At 35.3% G+C, this 23,401-nt stretch overlaps 1 protein-coding gene across 3 annotated transcripts in view; it reads left to right on the forward strand.

The window, feature by feature from the left end:
- Nucleotides 1–22,892, forward strand: part of CTTNBP2 (cortactin binding protein 2) — a 77,862-nt gene extending 54,970 nt beyond the window's left edge. For all 3 annotated transcript variants that reach the window (XM_068189897.1, XM_068189896.1, XM_068189898.1), the window contains 14 exons: nucleotides 2,024–2,290; nucleotides 3,587–3,682; nucleotides 4,122–4,201; nucleotides 5,309–5,395; nucleotides 5,479–5,578; nucleotides 7,418–7,570; nucleotides 7,842–8,029; nucleotides 10,435–10,613; nucleotides 14,034–14,239; nucleotides 14,471–14,656; nucleotides 16,388–16,448; nucleotides 17,330–17,462; nucleotides 19,543–19,644; nucleotides 21,310–22,892. In XM_068189897.1, the coding sequence (XP_068045998.1) occupies nucleotides 2,024–2,290; nucleotides 3,587–3,682; nucleotides 4,122–4,201; nucleotides 5,309–5,395; nucleotides 5,479–5,578; nucleotides 7,418–7,570; nucleotides 7,842–8,029; nucleotides 10,435–10,613; nucleotides 14,034–14,239; nucleotides 14,471–14,656; nucleotides 16,388–16,448; nucleotides 17,330–17,462; nucleotides 19,543–19,644; nucleotides 21,310–21,468 (1,997 nt within the window). In that variant the 3' untranslated portion in view covers nucleotides 21,469–22,892. The remainder of the gene's footprint in view (nucleotides 1–2,023; nucleotides 2,291–3,586; nucleotides 3,683–4,121; nucleotides 4,202–5,308; nucleotides 5,396–5,478; nucleotides 5,579–7,417; nucleotides 7,571–7,841; nucleotides 8,030–10,434; nucleotides 10,614–14,033; nucleotides 14,240–14,470; nucleotides 14,657–16,387; nucleotides 16,449–17,329; nucleotides 17,463–19,542; nucleotides 19,645–21,309) is intronic.
- Nucleotides 22,893–23,401: the final 509 nt, after the last annotated feature.

Here is a 23,401-nt window from a genome sequence, read left to right on the forward strand (position 1 = left end):
TTCAAATTCTTGCAGAAATAGTCACTTAGTGGTGGGTAGCTGTCAAATTCCCTCAGGCTAAGGTGATAATCTGAATCTTTTAAGAGCATAGTTTATTTTGTAACTTATTGGTGAGGGGATTATTTGTTTGATTCTTCAAATATGTCTTAGAGACAACATCAACGAACTTCTTTTTTCAGCATCAGCAACTTCTTTAAGAAGATTGTTTTTCTGTTGAGACCTGTCATCTTTTTCCTTCTCTTTAAGTTTTCTCAAAATTCAGTAGAGCAGGCTCATCTATGTATTTCTTGAGACAGAACTTAATTCATCCTCTCACTAGTTTTGTGGTTTTTTATATCACTGTATAAATCTAGATATATCTGTATATATATATACAGAGAGAGATACCTATATTTCTCTGCATGGTTAGAATTCTGGCATTTGTAGATTTGTATGCTCTCTATTTTTTCACTCCTTTTTTGTGTTTGTCGTGTGGGATATAGGGATGTGGGTAGTTAAGTTCATTGATTATCAACAATTAAGGAAGTTTTCTGTCTGTGGCTTCCGATTTTCCTCTTCAGCTATTTTAAATCCCAGTTCTTAACGTTTTACTGCAGGTTCAGAGGGGAACACAGCTCACTTTCTAATAGACACTCCTCCATGGTCATCTTTATGACCAAATTTCTGATGGCTGAATCTGCAGCCTGTTGAATTAATGCTTGTATTATTTCCATCAGTCTTAGTCACCTGTATCTCTGGTCATGCTTGTCATGAATCCAACAGCTTTTATCAGGTCAGAACCTTTGGCCTCCCCTTCTTTTCTTCTGTACACCATAGCCAAGACTGCATTTTTGGGTAAGGTGTCTGTGTACCATGCTCTACCTTTTTCACACTCCAGTAAGGTTTCCATTGTAGGACAGGACATATGCTCCAACAGATCTGAAAGACTGGGGCCAGGATTGCCAGCTGTGTCTTAGAGGTCACATGCATTGAAGTTTAGGCATATTCTATACCTCTGACCTAGGGGCCTGTTTCCTTGTGGAAAACTCTGTACTCCTTACAGTCTGTGCTAATTTCCCTGAGGTCCAGCCATCAGAAGGGCAAGCCTTTGATGCATTTCCACTATTCCACATCTGAAGGATGCCTCTGAGTAATAATCTTTTCCCACTGATAGGCTAGTGGGTTTATATGAGAGCTTTTCTGACATCAGGAAACTTCATTGGTTTGTATCAGCTGAAGATCTGGCTTCTGGGCATAAAAGGGAAACAAAGATCATGTTGCAAGACTTCAAAATAATCTCATATGGGTTGTTTTTATGGTGTAGTTTTTACATTTAATTGTAATTTTAATTTAATAGTTTCTGAAACATATTCTTCGGCATGAAAATTAGACAACAGTTTACTTTTCAGTTTTAGTCATCTAAATGATCTCCAGAGACTGCTGCTTCTGTTGAGTTGTATTCCAAAGAGCAAGATTTAAAATACTTCATAGTTTCTAGAATGTGCATATAAATTTCCTTTTTTAACATTTTGTCAATTTACTCTATAGCAAATCAAATATACCCTTTCAAGTGCATTTTCTGTCTTAGCTCTTAGCTTTTTATTTAAAGATGTTTGGCTCAGCTGTGTTTTCCACTTGTGCACTATGTGCACTAGTGCCAGAAAATTATTTCCCACAATGATAAGAAAAAATGTGCATAAACACAATGAACTGAAAAATTAAGACATTGCTTACCATCTGTCTTAATTTATAAATAATTAGTCTATAGAGGTAATACAAGATTAAATAAATTTTGTCTCCTTTCCTGTTATTTAAGCATAATAATACTGAACTGTTTTTTGTAAAAAATTATAGATACCTTGGTATTTTCATCACTGCTCTGATTTTGTGGTAGTGATCTGTGCTGTTCTTTACCATTTGCTTCTTTGTAGCAGGAGGTATTTTGTAGCTTTCCTTTGTAATATTGGATGTTATCGGTTGATAATAATGGGATTATTTTGAGTTTTACTGTTTTTCTGATAGTTGGTGTTTTGTTTTTCAACAGATGCTCTTAATGTACCTGTAAGGATTTCATTCAGTGGCATTGAACCAGTCCATTGTGGTACAGAGGAATTTGATACAATATGTGCTTTAAATATCCGCAAGCAGACGTCATGGGATGATTTTTCAAAAGCAGTGAGTCAGGCAGTGACAAACCATTTCCAAGCAATCACTTCTGATGGATGGAGGAGCCTAGAAGATCTGTCATTTAACAGTGCTGCAGAATCCAACATTGGCCTCAGTGCAAGCAGTATATTTTCTGTCAAACTAGGTATCAGTATTGGTGTTAATGATAAAAGCAAAACTTGGGAGTGTTCTTGAATTTGTGAAATCTTCTAAGTAAGATAAAAATATATTTACTGCATCTTTTAAAGTGTAGACTAAGAAAGACCAATACTAGATATGAAACTTTGAACAGTGCTGGCATGAAAGCATTCCTTACTTTTACCTGTGTGTATGGAACAATTAATTATGCACTGTAATAAAATCTTGGACATCATGAGGCCCTATGTTAATTAGTCTTTTGGTACTTTTAGTACTCCAGAGGAGAAATCTGTATGTCAGGTGAAACTAAGTTCTCACCCTGAGTGCTGTGTGCAGTTTTGGATGCCACGGTATAAGAAAAAGCAATTAAGGAGTGTCCAAAGGAGAGACATGAGAATGGTGAAGGGCCTTGAGGAGAAGCCCTATGAAGGGTGGCTGAGGTCACTTGGTCTGTTCAGCCTGGAGAAGAGGAGAGAGGGGAGACTGCCTTGCAGTGTATAATTTCCTCATAAGGGAAAGAGGAAGGGCAGACACTGATTTCTTCTCTGTAATAACCAGTGACAGGACTTGAAGGAATGGCCTGAAGTTGTGTCATGGAGGTTTAGGTAAAATATTAGAAAAAGGTTCTTCATCCAGAGGGTCTTTGGTCACTGGAATGGGCTCCCCAGGGAAGTGGTCACAGCACCAAGCTTGGCAGAGCTCAAGTATTGGGACAGTGCTCTCAGGCACATGGTGTGACTCTTGGGATGTCCTGTGCAGAGCCAGGAGTTTGACTTTGATGGTCCTTGTGAGTCCCTTTCAACTCAGGATATTCTGTGGTTCTACAAAGAGAATTCAAAGCCCACATTGCTTCTTTACAGTACCTCCAGAATATACAGTAAATACCAACTGTAAACCACCGGCATAGGTAAACAGAGCTGCTGTTTTACATAACTTCACTTAGCAAGATACAAACAAGAAATCTTTAAAATTATGTGAAATTGGCCAAAATATGGTGGTCTTAGTAACAGTTGTATAGGTTTCTGAATATCCATATAATTATCTTAAATCTCCTTCCTTCCTCTACCTTCCCATCAGCAAAATTACCTGTTTAACTTTTGTGTCAACTGGCAGAAAACACTAGTAACTTCAGTCATATATCAAATAATAGCATGATATAGTACATCTCATACATGGGACTGGTTTGTTTGTCAAATTTGTAAGTGTATGCATGTAATCTTTGTAAGCAAGTGAATGTGCTTGAGTGTAGGACACTTTATATACATACAAGGAATATCTCTCTCTTATTTTTTTATTTTAACAGGAAACATTACATGGTCAACAGGTCAGATTTTTTCCCAGCCACCATGGGACTTTTTGAAGAACAATAGAGCTGAGCATATCACAGTGTTTTTGTTTGGTAATTTTCAAGTCATAATTCTTCAGTTTTGAATGTTAATACACTCCATATGAAATACATAATTTGAGAGTCATTTGCTACTGGTTTTGTTCTTCAGTGTTGCTTTATTCCCAGAGACATCATATCCATTTAGTTGTTTAACTAGATTTTAAAGTGTCTACAAAATTTTTCTGGCATTTCCGTGCCAGAAAATAAGCAGGCACATAAAAGTCTTACTGCCTTTTTCAGCCATATAGTAGTATATATATTGCTTATGTCATGGATACCCATGAATCTATGATGCTAGATAAATGTCTTTCATTTATTCAGCATTTTAATTTGCATAGCCTCTAATTATAAAAGGTCACTGTAGAGTGCTGCATGAAAATCATGTGTATCAGTCATACATTCATGTAAACATGATAAATTTACCAGCGTTATTTGTATGTCTCATTTTAAGGACCTCAAGAAGGCTGTTTAAACAGTGTGACTTATGCATCCATGATCCATCTTCAGACACTTCAGAATTATCTCCGCCTGGTCAGTAATAAGCTAGCTTTCCTCTGCATACTATTTGTTTGTCAAAATACTTCTGTAAGAGTGTTGACTAAAATTGGGATTTTTTTGCTCTGTGAAAGAACATCAAGACTTCTAAAAAACTGAAATGGGATGAAAGCTGTTATAAAATAAAATTCCCCCTAAAATTACCCTTAACTTTAGGCTTGTGAGGGCATTAACTTTCTTCTTTAAGTAGCTGCTATCTGATTAACTGAACTGCTTAAAAATATATTAAAAGCTGTCTGATGTCTTAATTGCTTTACAAAGTTATTTTTTTCCACTTCTTGAGAAGAAAGTAAATTAGAATAACATTCATGTAAGCAATTATTTGAGACGTGAATTTTATTGCTAGGTTATGTAGACATCTCCTGTAATACACTTTATTTAATACCTGAAATTGTATGGATAATTGAATAATATGCGATAACAATCATAAATAATTTCTTTTAACATTGCATCAAATCAGAATAAGTTTAGAACCTGCTTAATTTCTGCTGTGTCCTTGGATAGTATTTTATGTTGTCAGGAGAATGTGCCACAGGTTTCTGCTGTATTCAGCCATATTGCTGAGAGATTGCAGAGATGTGAATATATTCCCTTGCTGACATTTTAGAGGTAAAACAGAATTAGATTTAAAAAATTGTTCTGCCATACTGATAACATGATCCTATTTCTACTGCAAATAAAGTCCTCAGTCTTAATCCTTAACTTAGTAGAGACTTAAACTGATGATTTGGAGATCATTCTGATGTATATATTTTAATTCAAGATCAAGAAAATATTTGTGATTACTAAATTTATTTTTCCAAATGATTGTTTTAAGTTTTAAAGTCTGTTGTAACAAAATACCTTGCTATGTAGTTTTACAGGTTAGGATATAAATTTAGCAATATATTTCAAAGATGTTGTATGCAAATAATGTCTACTTTGAAACTAGTATAGTAAGGATTATCAACTCCAGTAGTGCAATTGAAAAAATTTTGACTTTTAGGTGCTGATTGTGTAATCTAGGTTTAAAAAAAAATCCAAGTCTGAACTTCTGAGAATAATTTATTTATGAAATAAATATTTATATTTATCTGTCTGTAGGTTGAACAATACCGTAATGTCATTTTCCATGGTCCAGAAGGAAGTTTGCAAGATTACATAGCATATCAGATAGCAGCCTGCATGAAGGTATTTGCACAAACATATCAAGTGAATTAGTCCATAAACCAGAGTTTTCACTATTTCACCAAATATATAAATTTTCAACACAGCAAAAGCAAGTGGCTGCAGGATCTACATGTGAGATTGTTAAAGTTGAAGTGGATGCTGGTTTCTCCAAGGAGCAACTTGCAGAACTGTTCATCAGTAATGGTAAGGTTATGTCAGAAAGACTAATTTTGGTTATTTGTAGGAAAATTTTTAATGGTGCAAAGTAAAGAAATACGTAAAACCATTTTGCACAGTGGGTGGCATGTTTTAATGGAACCCATAGTTTTTCAGGTGAAAAACTGACTCACCAATTCTGTGAGTCTAAACTGAGAGAGAGCTGAGCACAACAGAGCTCCCAATAAGGAGCTCTGTCAAAAGTTCATGCAATTTAAGTAAAACTAGTAATTTTAAATATTAATTTCTGTCTCGTTCTTTTTCCCTTTGTTTGTGATCCTTTAAAAGTTGATTGCTCTGGTTCAGATCTACTGGATCAGAACTGAAGGTCTGCTGTGTGTGCTCATGAACAAAAGCAGAGTCATCCTATCAGGGTGTACAATGCCATGCAGTGCTCTGCTCTGTTTGTTCTGGTACTGCCTGGTGTAACTTCAGTCTGTGGCAGTTTTTTCTCTAAGGAAATCCTGGTCACAGTTCCCAGGATAGCTTGTGCCAGTGATTATTCCCACATGTCACTTTCAGTGCCATCACATTGGTGGGAGAGAAGAGACCATTTAGTTAGAAGTCAGCCAGGCTTTGGTGCTCAGCCTGGAGGCAAGAATGTCACTCGTAGTTTGGTTTGTTTACTGGCCAGTGTCTCTTAGGAAAGGTGCTTCTTTTTGGATGCTTTATTCTGTGTCAGCAACACACTCTTTTTAATAGTCTGGTTTTGCCATTCAGCATCTTGCTTCTGGTTGTGTTTCTCATTTTTCTGTCAGCTTCTTTCCCCACTGTTCTGCTGCATCTCCTTTCCTAAGAGAGCATTTCTCCTCTAAAAGAACCCTTCAGACACAGAGAGGGTATGTATCCTCCCTCCTTTCAAGCTGCAGCCTCTTAGTAAAAGAGGGCAGTAATAGTCAGGAAACTGCAACTAAATAGTAATGATCAGATACAATCAGTTGCTGTAAGTTTTCCCATATTGCAAATGAATTTATTTAATAGCCATTGTTAGTACCACCTTCAAAAGGTTGTGAAACAGTGCAGGGTACAATACAGTCAAGATAAGTGTTTTTATATATATATATATATATATATATATATATATATGTGTGTGTGTGTGTGTGTGTGTGTGTGTTACAGAAGCATTCACCTGTGATTTAATTTGCAAGAATGCTTGCAAAGCTCTTTCTTTTTTAAGCAATAAGGTGTAAAAATCAGGAAAATTAAAGGGAAATATTTAAAATGTTAAAAATATATAGATGTCATTTTAACGCCTATTAGATTCAGATGCTACTGGGTTTGCCTCATATTAGCTGTGATTATTTGAGTGATTCTTAAAGATAATGAAGGAAGTTTTGAAGAGAACATTGCCTACTTCTCATAGAAGTTTATTACTATCTCACAGAATGATAAAGTTTCTTACAAACATGGCCTATTCTTAAACCTTTTATCACTATGTGGTATAAAGACTACATGTTAAAAGTTTAAGATGTAGTACAGCAAATGAAAGAAATGTTTAAGGAGGTCTTTGCTATCTTTACTGTTGTATTTGTATTCAGTGTACTGAAATCTTTCCTATCTATGAAGATCCTATTATTGCCATTTCAAGAATTTATTTTAATCATAGCTTTCTATTTTTTTCTTAATATAAAGAATTATATTCTTTCTGTTGTTTGATTTTATGCTTTCAGTTTTAAACTTATTATCCAGTCTGTCTGGCCTGTAAACAACTTAAAAATGAAAAAAGAAAATTAAAAACCCTGTGTTGCACTTGTAGCAGTAAATTCTGTATATATAAATAGAAGTAAATTTTCCTAAGTATATATTAATGGGATTTTTGTATTTCAGCTTGTCTGATCCCAGTGAAACAGCCTCCTGTAAACAAGAAAACAATTGTGATTTTAGAAAATCTGGAGAGAGCTTCTTTATCTGAATTACTCGGAGATTTTCTAGCACCTCTTGAGAATCGGAGTTCAGAAAATCCCTGCACTATTCAAAGAGGTATTTAAAAAATTTGGTTTGCACAGATGTTTTTACTACAGTACAGTTTTATTGTAGTATATGACAAGCAGGGAACAGGAGAAAAATGTAATTTGTTCAGTTTTTATATTTTATTGTAAACAGTTGTCCTTAACAAAGCATATTTTTGAGCTAATTTATGATGTTTTTTGGGTTGTTTTTCCTTTCTAATTATGTCACTACTTCTTGCTTCTGTATGAAATCATGCCAAGGCTTTGAGTATTTCAGCTAAGTGTTTTATGGTTCCTTTTAGCAAATGGAGTTTCTGGTGCTTTTTACTTTCATGAGAACTGCTTTTTACTGGGGACCATCGCAAAGTGCCATCTTCATGGCTCTGACCTGCTGGTTCAGCAGCATTTCCGTTGGGTTCAACTTAGGTGGGATGGGGAGCCAATGCGAGGCTTGCTTCAGAGGATTTTAAGGAGAAAAGTAATAAACAAGGTAAGAACTTGAATCAGCTTCAGCCATTACCAGGTCTGTGAAATATGTACAAAAGCAGAGTAGATAAGTTGTTGCAAGAAAAAAAGCATTCCTTTCTGGGAGGATACAGGCTGTGTATTTGGAGATGTTGTGCTTGGCCTCAAAGAAAGGTGTGTGGTCATGACTAATTGCCATAAACCATTAGTTGGTTGCAAATAATGAAACTGTGGCTACTTGCCTGTTAACTGCATGAAACATCCTTCAGTAATTTTTTCAACTTCTTTCATTCTTCTGAGAATTATAGTAAAAATCAGTTCAACAAACATACATAGTATCTTCTATAAAAAAATTCTTCTTAATATCTAAAATAAGATAGTCATATATGTGTTTTGTCTAAGTTTTAAGCAGAAAAATATTTTCCATGATTTCCAGATCAAAAGAGGGGTAAATTTTATAATTAGAAAAGTTGTTTTGAGCTGATAGATCTGCTGAAGCTGGAAAACAAGCCCAAAAGAGAATAAAGATGGGAATTCTGTTTTAATATTAATAAATAAACAAAGATGGGAAATGAAAAGAAATATGTAGGCAAAAGAAGAATTGTGGATTTTCAGAAGTTATTTGGAATACCATTTGAGTGTGATAGCAGCTATTACCAACAGTCAGGCACTGTTAGACATTTGCAGGGGGAGTTCAATCAAAACAGCTGCAAAGGAAAATAATCTTGGCAGCCGTTTTGGACAGGTTTAAAAAGGGAGATTGTTCTAGGAATAGAAAAAACTGCCAGTAATAAAGAGTCCTGTTGTGAGACAACAGACCTACTGTCAGTTTTGGAGTGTTCAGCTGGATGTGTCTTGGTTATCCTTGGGGATGTCATCTCCTGTACCCTTTGCCACAGTTCTCATCTATAAAGGCTTACTGATTCAGAGATCCTGCAGAGGAAATGTGTGGTAATTGAACATTTCAGCTAGGATAATGAGGAAATTTAGAAACACTCCTAATTATTCTTTAATTGCAAGAACCAGAATACAGAATAGAAAAAAAGAATCATGGGAAATGTATGAAACTCTTAATAGACTACTTTTCTTAGATTATGTTTTTTAAACTATGACTTGTTCATAGTCAAAGGCTGCATCAGACTTACTCTGCCAAACGGGTTTGGCTACAAGAACTTGCAACATCACATAACAGATGTCATTTTCAGGCTATTTTTTTTGGACTTGAAAGAAATCCTTAGTCTGATAGGTTAGAATTTGATAATGTAATACGCTCCTAAATGTGACTGAAGTTGAAACAGAATTTGGATAGTAATTTCATTAAGTTTAATTTCTCTCGAGCATATATGCAGATGGCAGCTATTTGGAAAAAAAAGCCATGTGTCTTCCTGTATCTTCCCTAATTAAATATTGAAATGCCCAATGTGGTAGCACATTTTTTGAAATTCATACATTCATACATATGGCGCACTTTCAATGTGCGCCATATGTAAACTCAAATGCCAGTTGGTACAGGACTTAAAATAGTGGATTGCAAAGTCAAAAATAGAAGAAAGATTAATCTGTTGTAAAACTCCAAAGCAAAGTAGAAGCACATTTATTGTTAGAACTATAGACTATTTCAAAGATCATTGCTCTGTATTATGATACCTTGTTTATGCTGTAATATTCATGTGTTCAGGTGAAATGCTCTTTTCCCATTAGTTTGGACCATTATTTTATGTGGAAACAGTTTAAATGTTTTTCTACTTTAAGTTCACCTATAGACTCTATCAAGAGGCTCTGGCTTCAGTGCTGTCAGTTACTATCCCTGGTGTATCTTTTAATGCTTCCTTTAATTTAAGCTGTTACAGATGATAATCCTAGGATTAGGATAATGAAGACTGTAATTTGAAATCAGAGGAAACAGGAGACTTTTCTGGCACTAAATAATTTGCCCTTAACAAGACAGACTAAAAACACAAGTCTTAGAGGAACACATCTTTCCATCACTGCTGCTAGATCTAAAATCACTATGGAAATCCACTGGGCATATGTCTGGATCAGATATTCCTGTTCAATTGGGCATTTTTTCATAATGCCTTATTTGTATCATATACATTGCATTGTATATGGTACATATCTCTTGTAATCCTAACCTTAAACACTGTAGAAAACCACTGCTATCAAAATTTCTGCCTTAGTTTCCCACAAGAATAAAGGCATGTCAGTTTATTGATAAGGATATATCTTTTGAAGTGTAGTTGGGAAAATAATTTTTAATACAGCGACATGACAATATATTCTATAAAAAGGTTTGACCTGTCTTTGACTGTTACTGATCTTTTAATAGCAACACATGCAATAAAAAAAACCCCAAGCCTTCCTGGAGTTTCAAGCAAAGTGTTTGCAGTTCTGGTCTTATGCCATGTCAAACATCTTTTCTCCCTGCAGTTCAGAGGTAAAGTACCTCCTCCATGTGATCCCATGTGCAAGATCATAGACTGGATTCTTGCTGTTTGGCACCAGCTGAACTCTTGCTTATCACGCCTAGGAGCGCCTGAAGCACTTATGGGGCCAAAGCATTTCTTCTCCTGTCCTGTGGTTCCAGGGCACAGCCAAGCAACAGTCAAGTAAGATTTTTGTTTCCTGTTTGATGCTCTTCAGTGCCAACTGGATACATACCACAAATGTAGTAGCTGTGTTTCTCCCAAAACCCTGCTGACTCAGCAACCTTAAAAAAGCATTTTAATTGAAATTGATGAAAGTTTTAAACTTTTGCTGGCTATTTAATTACTAGAAGGGCAATTCTGAAGGACACAAGTGGAAAATGGGTGTCTAACACTGCACCAAAGGCAGTTTTCTTGTGATCTTTCATTTGTTTTCTGACACAGAGGTTAAAAGATTCAAAAAAAGTTGGTAAACTCTCATTTTGAGGTTGTATATAAAGGAAGTTTGGAGAATGATTTCTCACTCTTTTAAATATGTGGTATAATTGTAAAATATACATATGCACAGTTTAGCGATATATTATCTTAGTAAGTAGGGCGGTGTGGACGGTTCAGTGCTGGTCAATGAGTTTAGTTTGTTTAGTATATAAGTTAAGCTACAAATATGGCTAGTGGGCCAGTATTATTAAAAAATAATGGAAATTTTGGCTTTTCCCACCTGCAATTGCATAAACATCTGATCACATTCCAACTCCAAATGCTAGCAAATGATAAAAGAAATAATTATAGAATTTTAAATTATATCAATTTCACACTAAGATGTTGTTTGGCTTGATCATAAAGGTAATGAGTCTCTAATTAAGATTCAAACTTATTCAGAACTGAAGTATAACATTGGTTTCTGGAGATGTGACATAACTTTTCTCACCAGTCAGGTCACCCCTTCTATTCCTTTCCTTACCTGTTTCTCTTGTGCTGCTTTCTGATGACCCGTCTTCCAGGAGCCTCTGCTTAACCCATGAAGGAGAGGCCTTTGCTTAGCATGTGCAGAGGCTGTCTAATTTCATGTTCTGTCTGCAGATCTTGATATATTTTGCTTGTTTATTTTCATTTTTATTCTCGAAAAGTACTGTTTAGATACTAATCTTCAGAGTAATTATCAAAGTCTAAATGTGGATGTAAGATTGACTTGAAATTTTATGGGTGCTGGGAAATAAAAAAATAATAAAGCATACCATGCATCTATCTCCCATTTTCCTCTTGAATCATGTCCTCTGAAATGTTTTAATAATTTATTTATTGCAGTGTCATTAATAGAGGACAGAAAAACTACTGTTTAGATATGTTAGTTATATATTTCTGAGTCTGGATTTCTTCTCAGTGTAACTCTTGACTGGTTTCACAATGCTTTACTTTGAGTACAGCCCTAAAATGTTCTTTATTGTAGTCATATGCCATCTGACTTCTCATTTTAATGTAGTTTTTGTCCACTAATAAACAATTAAAAAGCACAGCTCCAGTGAGCTCTTACTGGACACTTGTAGTTCAGCAGCATGATGGCTCACAGTGTGGTCATGTAATAAATAGCTTTTAATTAGCAGCTCACGGATTGCTGTTATTTCAGTCTAATTAACCACTCCTTTCCTCTTGCCTCTCCTCTCCACTGTGCTATTCTGCAGCTTTTTGCACTTAGTAAAACTTCCCTGAGTCAGTCCAATTCATCAGGACAGCAGACAGCTATATACAAATTGGGTTCACTCTGGGCTCAGTGTTAGCATGAAACAAGAGGAAGAAGCAGCAGCAGGGCAGGTAGAGAGAATGGTGACAGGAAATTGTTTCCTGCTGTGTGTTTCATGTAGTTTCACCTGTTTTGGTGAGTAGAATGAATAAATGAAGAAAATTTTAACTACATTTTTTTCTTGGTTTAGGTTTAGGGAACTGAAGATGATGTTCCAACAGGAACAACTTTCACTTTGCAGCCCTTTTTGAGGGACAGGGGTGTGTTATGCCTTTCCTAAGTATCAGCTATTTCAAAGAATGGGGGACTTGATCAAGATGAGCACAAACATAAAATTGAATTTAAATACCAGGTTGGAATTTTATTTAGAGACCATGCCCATCCATTGTTAATTGTTAGATTAGAATGGCCTCAATTAATTTTATTGTTGCAGTGTTCATTTCTGACCATTTATACTGAAGTATTGCGAAATGTTGAAAGCTTACATAGGCAGAAATTGAAAAGTGAGAGTTCTTTATGACTAAAATACAAGCAGTTGGTATTATTATTTTGGTAGCTTAGCTAGCAGAAACAGACTGTAACTATATGGAATATCTACAACGTTATGCTAAGGAAGCTACAAGGTCCTTCAAGGACCATCTGCAATACACATTTTACATTGTATTTTAACTACTGTTCTAATTATTTTTCTAAGTAATGTAACTTTATCAAGCTTATAAAAGCACTTTGAGCATTTATATATCATAAAAGCTCAATCTTATGCTTCACAACTGACCAAAAATATATCTTTCAAATAACTCATGCATTCTAACTTTAAAAAATGGGGAAAAAAACCCCAAAAAGTCATCATAATATTTTAGGTAATGAGATGGCTTCAGTATATCAGTGTATCAGGCAAAATCATCCATTGAAGTCAAACAGACATTTTAGGCTTCGTCTTTTCTGAATGGATTTCTGCAAAGCTGAACACAGCATGATAGCCTATAATTTCTTATGGACCTTTAATATAAACCATCTGCCTCGATCTTACAATCTTCCTCCTGTAAGAGGGTATAAGAATAAACAAAAAGAGTAGGAGTTGATCTAAAAAAAGATTGTCTCAGTGTCTGTTGTAGATGTGAGCTGAGCCCTAAGTCTGAAATTTCTAGCCTTTATCCCCAGAGAACTCCTAAGTAATGAGAAATAGTATTTATTTTTCCCTAACAAAAATTTTTCACTTCTTTGCTAATAAAACATAAAGCTTCTCTCTCAGAAAAGCAAAAGTCCCAGAAGACCCTTTAATCAAATTTTGAATTAAAAAATCAGACCCAGTCTCTAAACCAGACAATCTGGAATATCCACAGCATCCTGGAAAGACGGTTCACCATAGATCAAATACACAAAAGAGGAGTAAGGGCAAGGCAGCTGTATTAATAGAAATGTCTTGTAAACTGGACAAGTTTGAAAATGGAATAGTGGAAGGGATACAACCATAAGTGAATACCTCCTTTTTTCCATGCTGGCAGCAAATAGGCTAGCAATTAACACCTGCAAGCATGGAAATCTCTCCATGCACTTAAAAAAAAAATTGTATATATATGAGCATGCATCTTTCTGGGACATTTTTTAGCCTTAAAATGAGAAGGATGTTTTATATTATCTGAAGGAGGAAAAGCATTAGGTGGTAAGTTTGTCAAGGCATGCTAAAGAAATTTAGATCAAATAGTTTAATATTAAAAAACAAGTAAACCCTTCCTTAAATAAAATCAGTTCCTCTCTGAAATGGGGTGCTTCTTTAAAGTGCAAAATCTGATATGTTAACAAAGTATAAAATTGCAGATTTTGATAATTGCTTTTGAAGTTAAAGGAATGGTTTTGTACCACAGATGGATGTCCAAGCTATGGAATGCAGTGATAGCTCCCAGAGTACAAGAAGCCATACTCTCCAGAGCCTCTGTGAAAAGGCCATCTGTACCAGGACAAGCAATAGCTAAAAAAAATCCTAGCCAAGGGCAACAGGCTGTTGTTAAAGCTGCTCTCAGTATCTTGTTAAATAAAGCTGTTTTGCATGGCTGTCCTCTACCCAGACCAGGTAAGAGTGAATGTCTGAAAGTAGTCGTACATTGCTGTACTGGGGCTTTTAACTGCTTCCTTCTGTTTTTAAAACTTCCACAAAACATAGCTGTAGTTCTGAAGGGACATGGTGGGGTTAACAGCCTTTACTGTCATTGCTGTCATTAAACTAAGTAGTTGAGTAAGATACTCCAAGAAGAACCATTTGCAACAATCAGTTCTTCTTAACACTGTTTTACTTTTGTTTCAGAGCTAGATAATTATATGGCAGATTTTAAGGGAGGAAATTTTCCTTTATCTGTGGCTTCGAGCTACAAAAATTGCAGCAAGAAAAAAGGTGAGAATGCTTCTTGGAGAAAAGTGAGCACAAGTCCTCGCAAAAAGTCAGGCCACTTGCCCTCCCAGTCATGGAATAAGCAGGAGACAAATACTGAAGGTAAATAAAGCTTTTAATTTTCAGTTCTGAAAGTTGTGAAGGGGTTAAACCGTGTAGATGCAAATTGAACATTTCTCCTACATCATGAATTAAAATTTTTCAATTAAATGACACTTTTGTTCACCAGTAATACACTGTTTATTTTTCCCCCCCCCCAGAATTACTTCTTTATGGCTGTGAGGTGTCCTAAGTAACTTTAGTTGTTCTAATGCCCTTTTTGTTGTCCAATAATGAGGCAGGCATTGGCTCAGATGGTGCAGTTATAGGCAGTGGTTCCACCTCTGACTGTACAGAATAACACTGAATCAGTCTCTTCTCCAATACCAGATGAGAGAAAGCTTCATTACTTTATTGGTACTCCTTAGATTTGCTCCAAATTTACAGTGTGCGTACTTTTTCGAATTTCCTTACATTTACTTCGCTACGATAATTACTACCAACTGAATCCAGGTAGAAATAAATTAATACATTCCTCCCCAGATCATGCATCCCTTTTTCTGTCTTACTAGAAAAATTGAGTAGAATAATCTAAAAGCCCTTCTGTGGAAGAAAGAGATCTTTGGGTGTAAATTGAAGATTTTGATTTGACTTTCACTTCAGCTGCAAAAAATAAATGTAAATAATTGTGTGTAGTCACAGATACTGTAAGGTTTTCAATCATCTTCAGTATGTTGCTCAATAAATAGGGCTTTATATGACTGAGTCTGTGCATCTGTATAAATGTGGAAGTTATATTAGTGGCTGACACTTTTGAAAATGCTTTTCACCTCAAGATCATAAGTCATGTTATAAGCAGTTTATTAAACAAAGATAATGTATGGATATATTCAGAAGCAACATAACTCTTCTAAAGGAGACATATTTCTAGAAGGAAGACTTAGTATTATTGGTAACTAAATACAATACCAAACAGAAAATCTTTCAGGGGAAAAAACCAAAGTACTTACTTTCTGAAAATGAAGGTAACTACTTCAGAAGGAAGATAAAGGAATGGAGAGAAGGCTTACACACACACACATACACTTTAGGAGCAGTAAGATCTAGCCTCAATTACCTCATATACAAAGAACCAAAATACTTGATGCTTGCTACTTTGCAGCACTAAAATGAGCTATTCATTACTTCAGCCCTTGTTCAGAAAGAAGTCTCCTTTTTCAGAAGACTGCAACTCTAATGTCCTGATTGCCAGTTCCCTGTTTGAATTGTGAACTTACCTAATCCCACTAAGAGGATTTAAGAAATAACATAACCTGAAGTGGGATGGCTGTATTTTGCACCCAAGAATGTTCTTGGAATCCAGTTAATATCTGTGAATATAAGTTAAAAATTGAACAGTCAATTAAGTTTAGTAGTCTTCTATTTTGGACTATCAGAATCAAATGCTGTTGCTGTTTCTAGTAAAGATATCTCATGAAGCACATTTAAATATTTTCTTGTTGACGAGAAATTTCTCTTGGGAAGAACCAGTAAGGGTTGTTGAAATGCCTAACACAGAAACCTCATGTCCTCTCTTTCACAAAAGCTTAGGCAACTCATCCCCTATTTGCCATTTCAGCAGTTCTTTCTGTTACTCTGAACACTTTCAAGGGATGTATTCTGATCTTTGACAGACCCTGTTGACATAATTAGTTAGTAAATGGGAACACATTTTCCCTCTTTATCATAGATTTTAGAATAAAGAAATCAACACACATGGTAACACACTAACAAGTCAATCTCTCTTTTGTGCAGGTATAAAATCTAAGACTGTGTTGCAACCAAACTGTAAGAAAAGAGCTTCTCTCACCACAAAGTAAGTTTTAATTTCTGGTATTTGTGACACTTTGGAAAAAAAAGATGATAGCATTCTGTTGTAAAGCAGCACACTATAATGAATAGATCATTAGTTTTTTGGTAATGTTTTGGTCCCATATGTGAAGAAAGGAATTATTTTTAATTTTCATTTCTGAGAGGAAATAAAATTTATATACATTGGTATAATTTTAGAATCCATTTCTTTATTTCAAGCCTTGCAGCACTGCATGTCTTTTTATGTAACAGAATAGTCTATGACTTAAGAATGTTATGTAACACTTACTCTGCCTTGAAAAGTTGACCATATGCTTTTATCAACTGGCATTATATTTTAAAAACTCCTCTCGCTATTTCAGCTTGCTGAATGGCAATTCAAGATGGTACAGTACATGCACTTTAGTCCCACTCATACAGAGTTTCCCTGAGAAAGTGTATGAATTAGCTAGAGGGAACTGCATTTGAGACCTCACTTCAGTCTAAAACCTCAGTTCTACCTTATTCACAGGCACAGAGAAAATAGAGTATTTATGCTTCCAGTATGCCAGAGGTTTTTTAAGTGTTTGGAATTATTTCCAAAAAGCAGAGTGGAATGAAATTGATTGCTGCATCTTAAAAATAGGGGAGTCTTTGAAAATACAAGACAGAGGAATCCTTTGTTAGATTTTCAGAATAGAGAGAATAATTTGTATAGAAAGAACTATTATGAGATAATTAATGACAACTACTGCTGTCAGTTCATCAGATGTTTTGTTTGTAGTAGTAAAGGTCATTTGGAAAAAATCACTATGTTTGAGATGTCTATAATATTTATTTTTAAATTCTGTATAACATCTTAATTTAAATGTTCTCTCTGATTGTTTGTTTGGGTTTTTTAACCAGATCTACAGAGAAGGATCATTTGAGAACATTAAATCTGGAGCAAAGGCTGTCTGTTGGTTCTGATGATGAAGTAGATCTTGTGCAGGAACTTCAAAGTATGTGTTCCAGCAAATCTGAGCCTGATATAAGCAAGGTAAACACAAGATTTTTAAACAATTTACTACATTACCATATTGAGTTTTTATTATGTGTTTAAAATAATTTTTTGATTTACAAGCCCTACTTGAACTGAAGAAAATTATTAAATTGTTTGGGAATAAGCCAAAGCCAACTAATATATGATACATAAGTGTTCTGGTTTACTATACACTGTTTTAAATTACACCTTCACCAATTTTTCTTATGAAGATTTTTGCAGTGAAGGATGAAATTTCTATAGAATCATAGAATAGCCTGAGTTGGAAGGAACACACAAGGATCATTGAATCCAACATGTGGCTCTGCACAGGATCACACTGAGAGTCACACCATGTGCCTGAAAGCATTGTCCAGATGCTTCCTGAACTCTGTCAGGCTTGGTGTTGTGACCACTTCCCTGAGAACAGCCATTCCCTGCATTACTGTTCCCTTGTTGTGTTTCATGCTCTTGTTGCTCCCAGTGGGAAACTGTTCTGTAGTCATAAAGACATAGAAAGTTTTCCCTGATATTCACTGAACATTTGGTTTGTTTAATACAATGCCATCAGCCTTCACAGAACTGGCTTAAAGCTCCTCTGCTCTGTAAGCAAAAAGCAGTTTACTGCCCCAAGCAAGAGAGGATGGATTGGCCTAGTTCTTTAACAGTGGCAAAAGAGGGTGAAGGATGCTTGCAGGGCTCATAGTTTTGGGCTAAATTCTATGTTGTAATGGGTTGTGGATGTTTATGGCAGACCTGTTGAGGCAGAGTGTAGAGCTGTGCATCTTTCTCATTTTTCTTTTTATACTGATAGAATGCAGCTTTCCCTGTGGCTGAAGCTATTTATTCTTTTTCATCGTTCCTCCTAGCACAGCTGATGTGGATGTCTGTGACAGCAGGCTATGTTCACACTGGAGCAGATGTTCCATATCTTTTGAAACATGGATAGAGTCACCCTTAGGCTACTGTCCAGTGAGGCTGTGCATGACATCCTCTAGGATTTCCCTGAACAGCAGTTCCATTAGTTTTGCTTTATTAAGTATTCTGTTTATTCTTAGAAGACAACCAAGTTTTTATAAAAAAAAAATAAAGAAATATTGTGTTTGGAAAGATTTTTCAACCCATTTATTGAAACCCTTTATTATAGTGCTTTGTTTTGGGTTGTTTTTCTTAAAGTATTTACAGTACTTGTATGAGTCACATGCACCAAGCTGGCAAGCTAATCACTAGTCAGTTAGCAGGGATTTATTGTAGCTATCCTTATAAGAATGGGATGTGCTTAAAGAAATGGTAACCAACTTAAAATTGTGTTTAATAACATGCAAAGTATAATTGCTTGTTGATGACAATTCAAGGAAATATGGGTTAGATAAGGAAGGAGATAGATGTCAAGTCTTTTGTTCAGTTTCCTCACCATGGGTGGAACCATCCTTGGCTGGAATTTCTGTTGTTAATTCCCCAGCTGTCTAATAGAGCCTTGAAGAAGTAAGGGTGCTGTTGCATGCTTTCTTTGAGTGATGTAATTTCAGGCTGCCAACAGAATAAGTATTTCTGCTCTTTAATTTGCCCTTTCACTCGAATATATTCCTGCTGCCTTCACTGGTTTGGGATTGAATACTTCTGCAGTTGCAGAATTGAATTGGATCAGCTTGCCCCAGGATAAAATACCTAGTTTTCAGTGAGGACAACATCTTGAGCAGGCTCTGTCTGTTATTTTCTGGTCAGGAAAAATAGAAAAAAAAGGAAGGAAAAATAGAAGGGAAGAAACATGGCAGGAGAAAGGGAAAACAATCGTTCCTTTCTCTGATGTTCCTGAAGGCTGATTAAAATTTGATGGGATACTGCCCTTAATCTCCACTGAAAAGTATCACTCTGGAAATGCATGTTTAATCTTCCTCTGATTGTAGTTTATATGAAAGCTCCATCTCCCATCTTCTAAAAATGCACTTAAGAGTAAAGAAGAGATATTTTAATTGTTCTTTGGATATTTGCATTGTACAGAAACCATGAAAATAAAATCAAGCCTCCAAAAATTGGCAAATGTAAATATAATCTCTGTGAATAACTAAAAAATCACCATTTCCTTATCTTCCTTTAGATTGCAGATTCTAAGGATGAGTTACTGATGTTCAGTAACTCCCAGAACATTCCTGTATTTTCAGCAAGTGGTACTAACCCAAATAAAACAACAGCACAAAAGGTAGGTGAAATGAGTTTTATGGTAGGATACGAAAGGTGTCTTTAGTTTCTCCAAATCTGAATTTCTGATTGGATCCTAAGAATTAGTGCCCTGTTTATTACAAGAAAATAATGTCATAATTCTTAGGAAACTTGCTAGACTACCATTCCAAGTTTCTTTCATGCGACTTAGAAGCTAAAGATTTATTACAACAATGGATGTATATGCTTTCAGTTTTGGCTTTCTACATAAAGCCATCTCCCTAGGCCAAGTATTTTTGACATTACATTGGCACTACAAGTTATTTCCATCAGATATGAAGAGAAATAAAATCTGGGTTTGTTGTTTCTTCTCAATTAATGTCACTCACTAAGTTTGGAAAAGCACCACTTTTAAAATTCTTGATGTAAAATTACTGTTTGCTCTGATAGCAAAGCTCTTAGGGGCAAAAATATTGAAAAGACATGATATTACCAAAGTTTGTGAAGAATAGCATTTTTAGGGGTATTCAGTTCCTACTTTTGACCTATTTGCTGAAATATACAGTCATCTTGCTATGTTATATATGTAAATAAACTTCAGTAACTTCAGAGTAGTTTCAGAGTGGGAAGATAAGCTGAATATTATTGGAAGATATAGTAAGTCTACTATTGTTTTTGTTTCAGAAATTTTTATTACTGTTTGTGGATGCTACCATCCCTACTAAATACAGAGATGAAATTATGTCCTTCTTAGTTTTCATTCTTTGGAAAATTGCGTCTTCTCTGTTGTTACATTTTGTTCCCTTTTCTTTTTTGCTCTTTGTGTTAGTGAACATCAAGAGAGTTTCTGAGCTCAGTTAATCTTAGCCAGGGTCTCTGGTCTGTGTTCCCTTACCAGGCCTTCTGTGTTCCTTTGATAGGGGTCTTTTGGAGGCCAGTCCTGATGTTTTATCTGACTGCAGTAAATTGTTTTCTAGAGACACCATCTTCACCATATAGTGAAATCTCTGAAACTGGATTAAGTAGCACACCTTAGCATTAAAAGAGCTGACTTTCACAGACCACCAAATATTCTGAATTGGAAGGGACCTACAAGGATCTTTGAGTCCAGCTTTTGAGTGAATGACCCATACGAGGACTGAAACCACAACCTTGCTGTAATCAGCACCATGCTCTGACCAGTGGAGCCAATCTCAGGGTCAGATGAGTTAACAGCCTTGCATTCATATTTCTTCATATCCAAATATTCAGAAAGTTCGAATATTTTCTGTAATTTGGTTAAAATCTATAGAACAGTCTCCACTAAAAGAAATAATTTTAACCTTGCAGATCCACAAGTAGGTGTACTGCTTTTGAATATTTCTCTAAACACATATTCGAGCATCCCAAATCAGAGCTTCACATAGTAGTGATGCCTGGATAATTGGCTAAGTCAGATGACCTACCAGTTCCTACTGTACATTTCTCCTAGTAATTTTTTTCTTTAAAAATTCCTGCTAACAACAGGAGGCATTACTATATTGACTTGCAAGTAGACAAGCTTAGCTACTTGGGAGATTTGTGAAAAACTTGGTCAAAAGCTTTCATACAGAATAAAAAAAAAATTTCTGGGGAGATGTTGGCCGAAATGAAGGAAGCACAACCCAACCATGTCAAACGGTGATACTTATTTATACACAAAATGATTTTTTTTCTTTATTTCTAGGATGGAATGCGTCCTCTCAGCAGCAGTCGAACTGTGGAAAGCAGCAACAGTAAATCAAAGACAGAGTTGGGTGTTTCAAGAGTTAAATCTTTTCTTCCTGTTCCTAGAAGCAAAGTCACCCAGCCTTCTCAGAATACTAAAAAAAAGCAGCAGCAGTAATACAAGGCAAATAGAGGCAGATAATAACACAAAAAGAAAGATTTGGAATTTGCACAAAAAAGAACAAATAGAAAAATCCAATAAATAAACCTGCCTATCTTACAATTTTTTGTGTTCATATAACCTCTATTGCAAAGAACCAAGTACTTAAATATGTAAATATTTTTTAAAAACAAACTGTTACTCTGTAATGTAAAGCTTGTACAGGACCACAGTTTTATTTCTATGTACATCAGCTGGAAATTATATTGATTTAAAGTTCAGAAATGGGCATTTTGCCTCCTCCATAGATGGTTGGTTTTTTTCTTCTTTTAATATGAAAATTACTTATTTAAATAATATTCAGGGGTACCTACCACAGGATTCTGTTTGTGTATATACTGTACATAAATATATTCTATTAAGTTCACATGTTAACCTGCATTCAAATGAGTTGCACAATATATACAACAATGGCTTAAAGCTATTGTTCATGCATTTTAAAGACATTTTATCTTCACTTAAAAAATTAGTGAATGTGGCAATAACTGAAAAGTTTGGAATTGCAAATCAATTACTTTCAGCTACAAGCCATACTAAATGCTTTGATTTCATCATCATCATCATCATCTGCTTGCTGAATTGTGATTTTGTTTTTCTCAAGCTTCTCTTCATCTAAAATGTAATTAATTTCCTTTATAACTTTCATCTCTTAAAAAAGGAAAGAGATTGAGAAATTAAAATGCAACAAAAGTTATTTTTCTCAGACTCTTACTCTTTGATAGAATTGAAGAAAATGTGATCATTTATTAACTTTGTTTTTCTTGTATACTGTAAAAATTTTTATATGCTTCATTAGTGTTTTAAAAGCATCCAAGAAATAACAGTGTTTTACAGAAACAGATTTTACTGAGAAGAAATTTGAGCAAAAGCTTAACTACAGTATTATCCAAGATAATGTAGTAGCAATGAGTTACTATGTAATTTATCAATTTCTGTTGTGGATTTAAGATGTAATTGCTATAAAATTATATTTGAGTTGCAGTTAAAATTAACTCTTTGTCATTTTTCTCTCCACCACTGAGGTAGATCATGTTCCCATGAGGGAAGTTTCTATGCAGGGCATATTTCCCCAGCCTCTTTCTACAATAGTTGCAGTTACATCCTTGTGAATTGTAGGAATGTGGAAATGTGCACTGTTGAGATAGCTCACCTGTTAGGCAGGGGAAAGTACAGCTTTTTCTTGAGATCAGATTTGGATGCCTTTTGCTGGGTTAATGGAAGATGGTTTGGGGAATTTGGACAGTGATATGCCTCTAATATCCAAAAGAGCATTTTTCTCAAAATAAGCCTGGAGAAGGAAAGGATTAACTGTTTCCTAACACTTTGCCTTTGTATATAAAACAGTTATCCCAGCTTCATGTCAATAAAATCTTTGTATGGCATATTGTCTTTCTTTCCCTTAGCTTGTGTGTGTGTTGGCTCTATAGATATTGAATATTAGAAGCTTATTTCTGAAATAATTTCCTGCACAATATATTTAGAAAGTACCTTGTTTTTAGGCAATTGCTGTTTCACTAAGACTTCTATTTGCTGTGCTAGTAATGTGGAACCAAATATAGGTCATTTCTCTTGAGACTGATTTTTACTTTTATTTTTTTTTTATTCATTTTTATGCTGAAAAATGGATGCTGCTTTTGCTGGTGGGTCTTAGCAGAATGAGTCAGCCACAAAGCACTGCAGGTCAGAGCAAGTAGGATCCCTGATGTACTGAAGCAGTGAGCAGCAGTGTGGTAGCTTGTGTGAGAAGCTCAGGTAGGGATTTCATGGCCAAGGAAGAACACAAGTGGAAGACACAATTTGTAAGGATCACATAAATTTCAACATAAGAATTTGTAATAACAGTTTTTTAAAGAAAAATCCTGACATGCTTCTAAGCCAGGTTTGTTCTGCA

The sequence above is a fragment of the Anomalospiza imberbis genome, chromosome 5, assembly GCF_031753505.1.
Source record: "Anomalospiza imberbis isolate Cuckoo-Finch-1a 21T00152 chromosome 5, ASM3175350v1, whole genome shotgun sequence".
NCBI lineage: Eukaryota > Metazoa > Chordata > Aves > Passeriformes > Viduidae > Anomalospiza > Anomalospiza imberbis.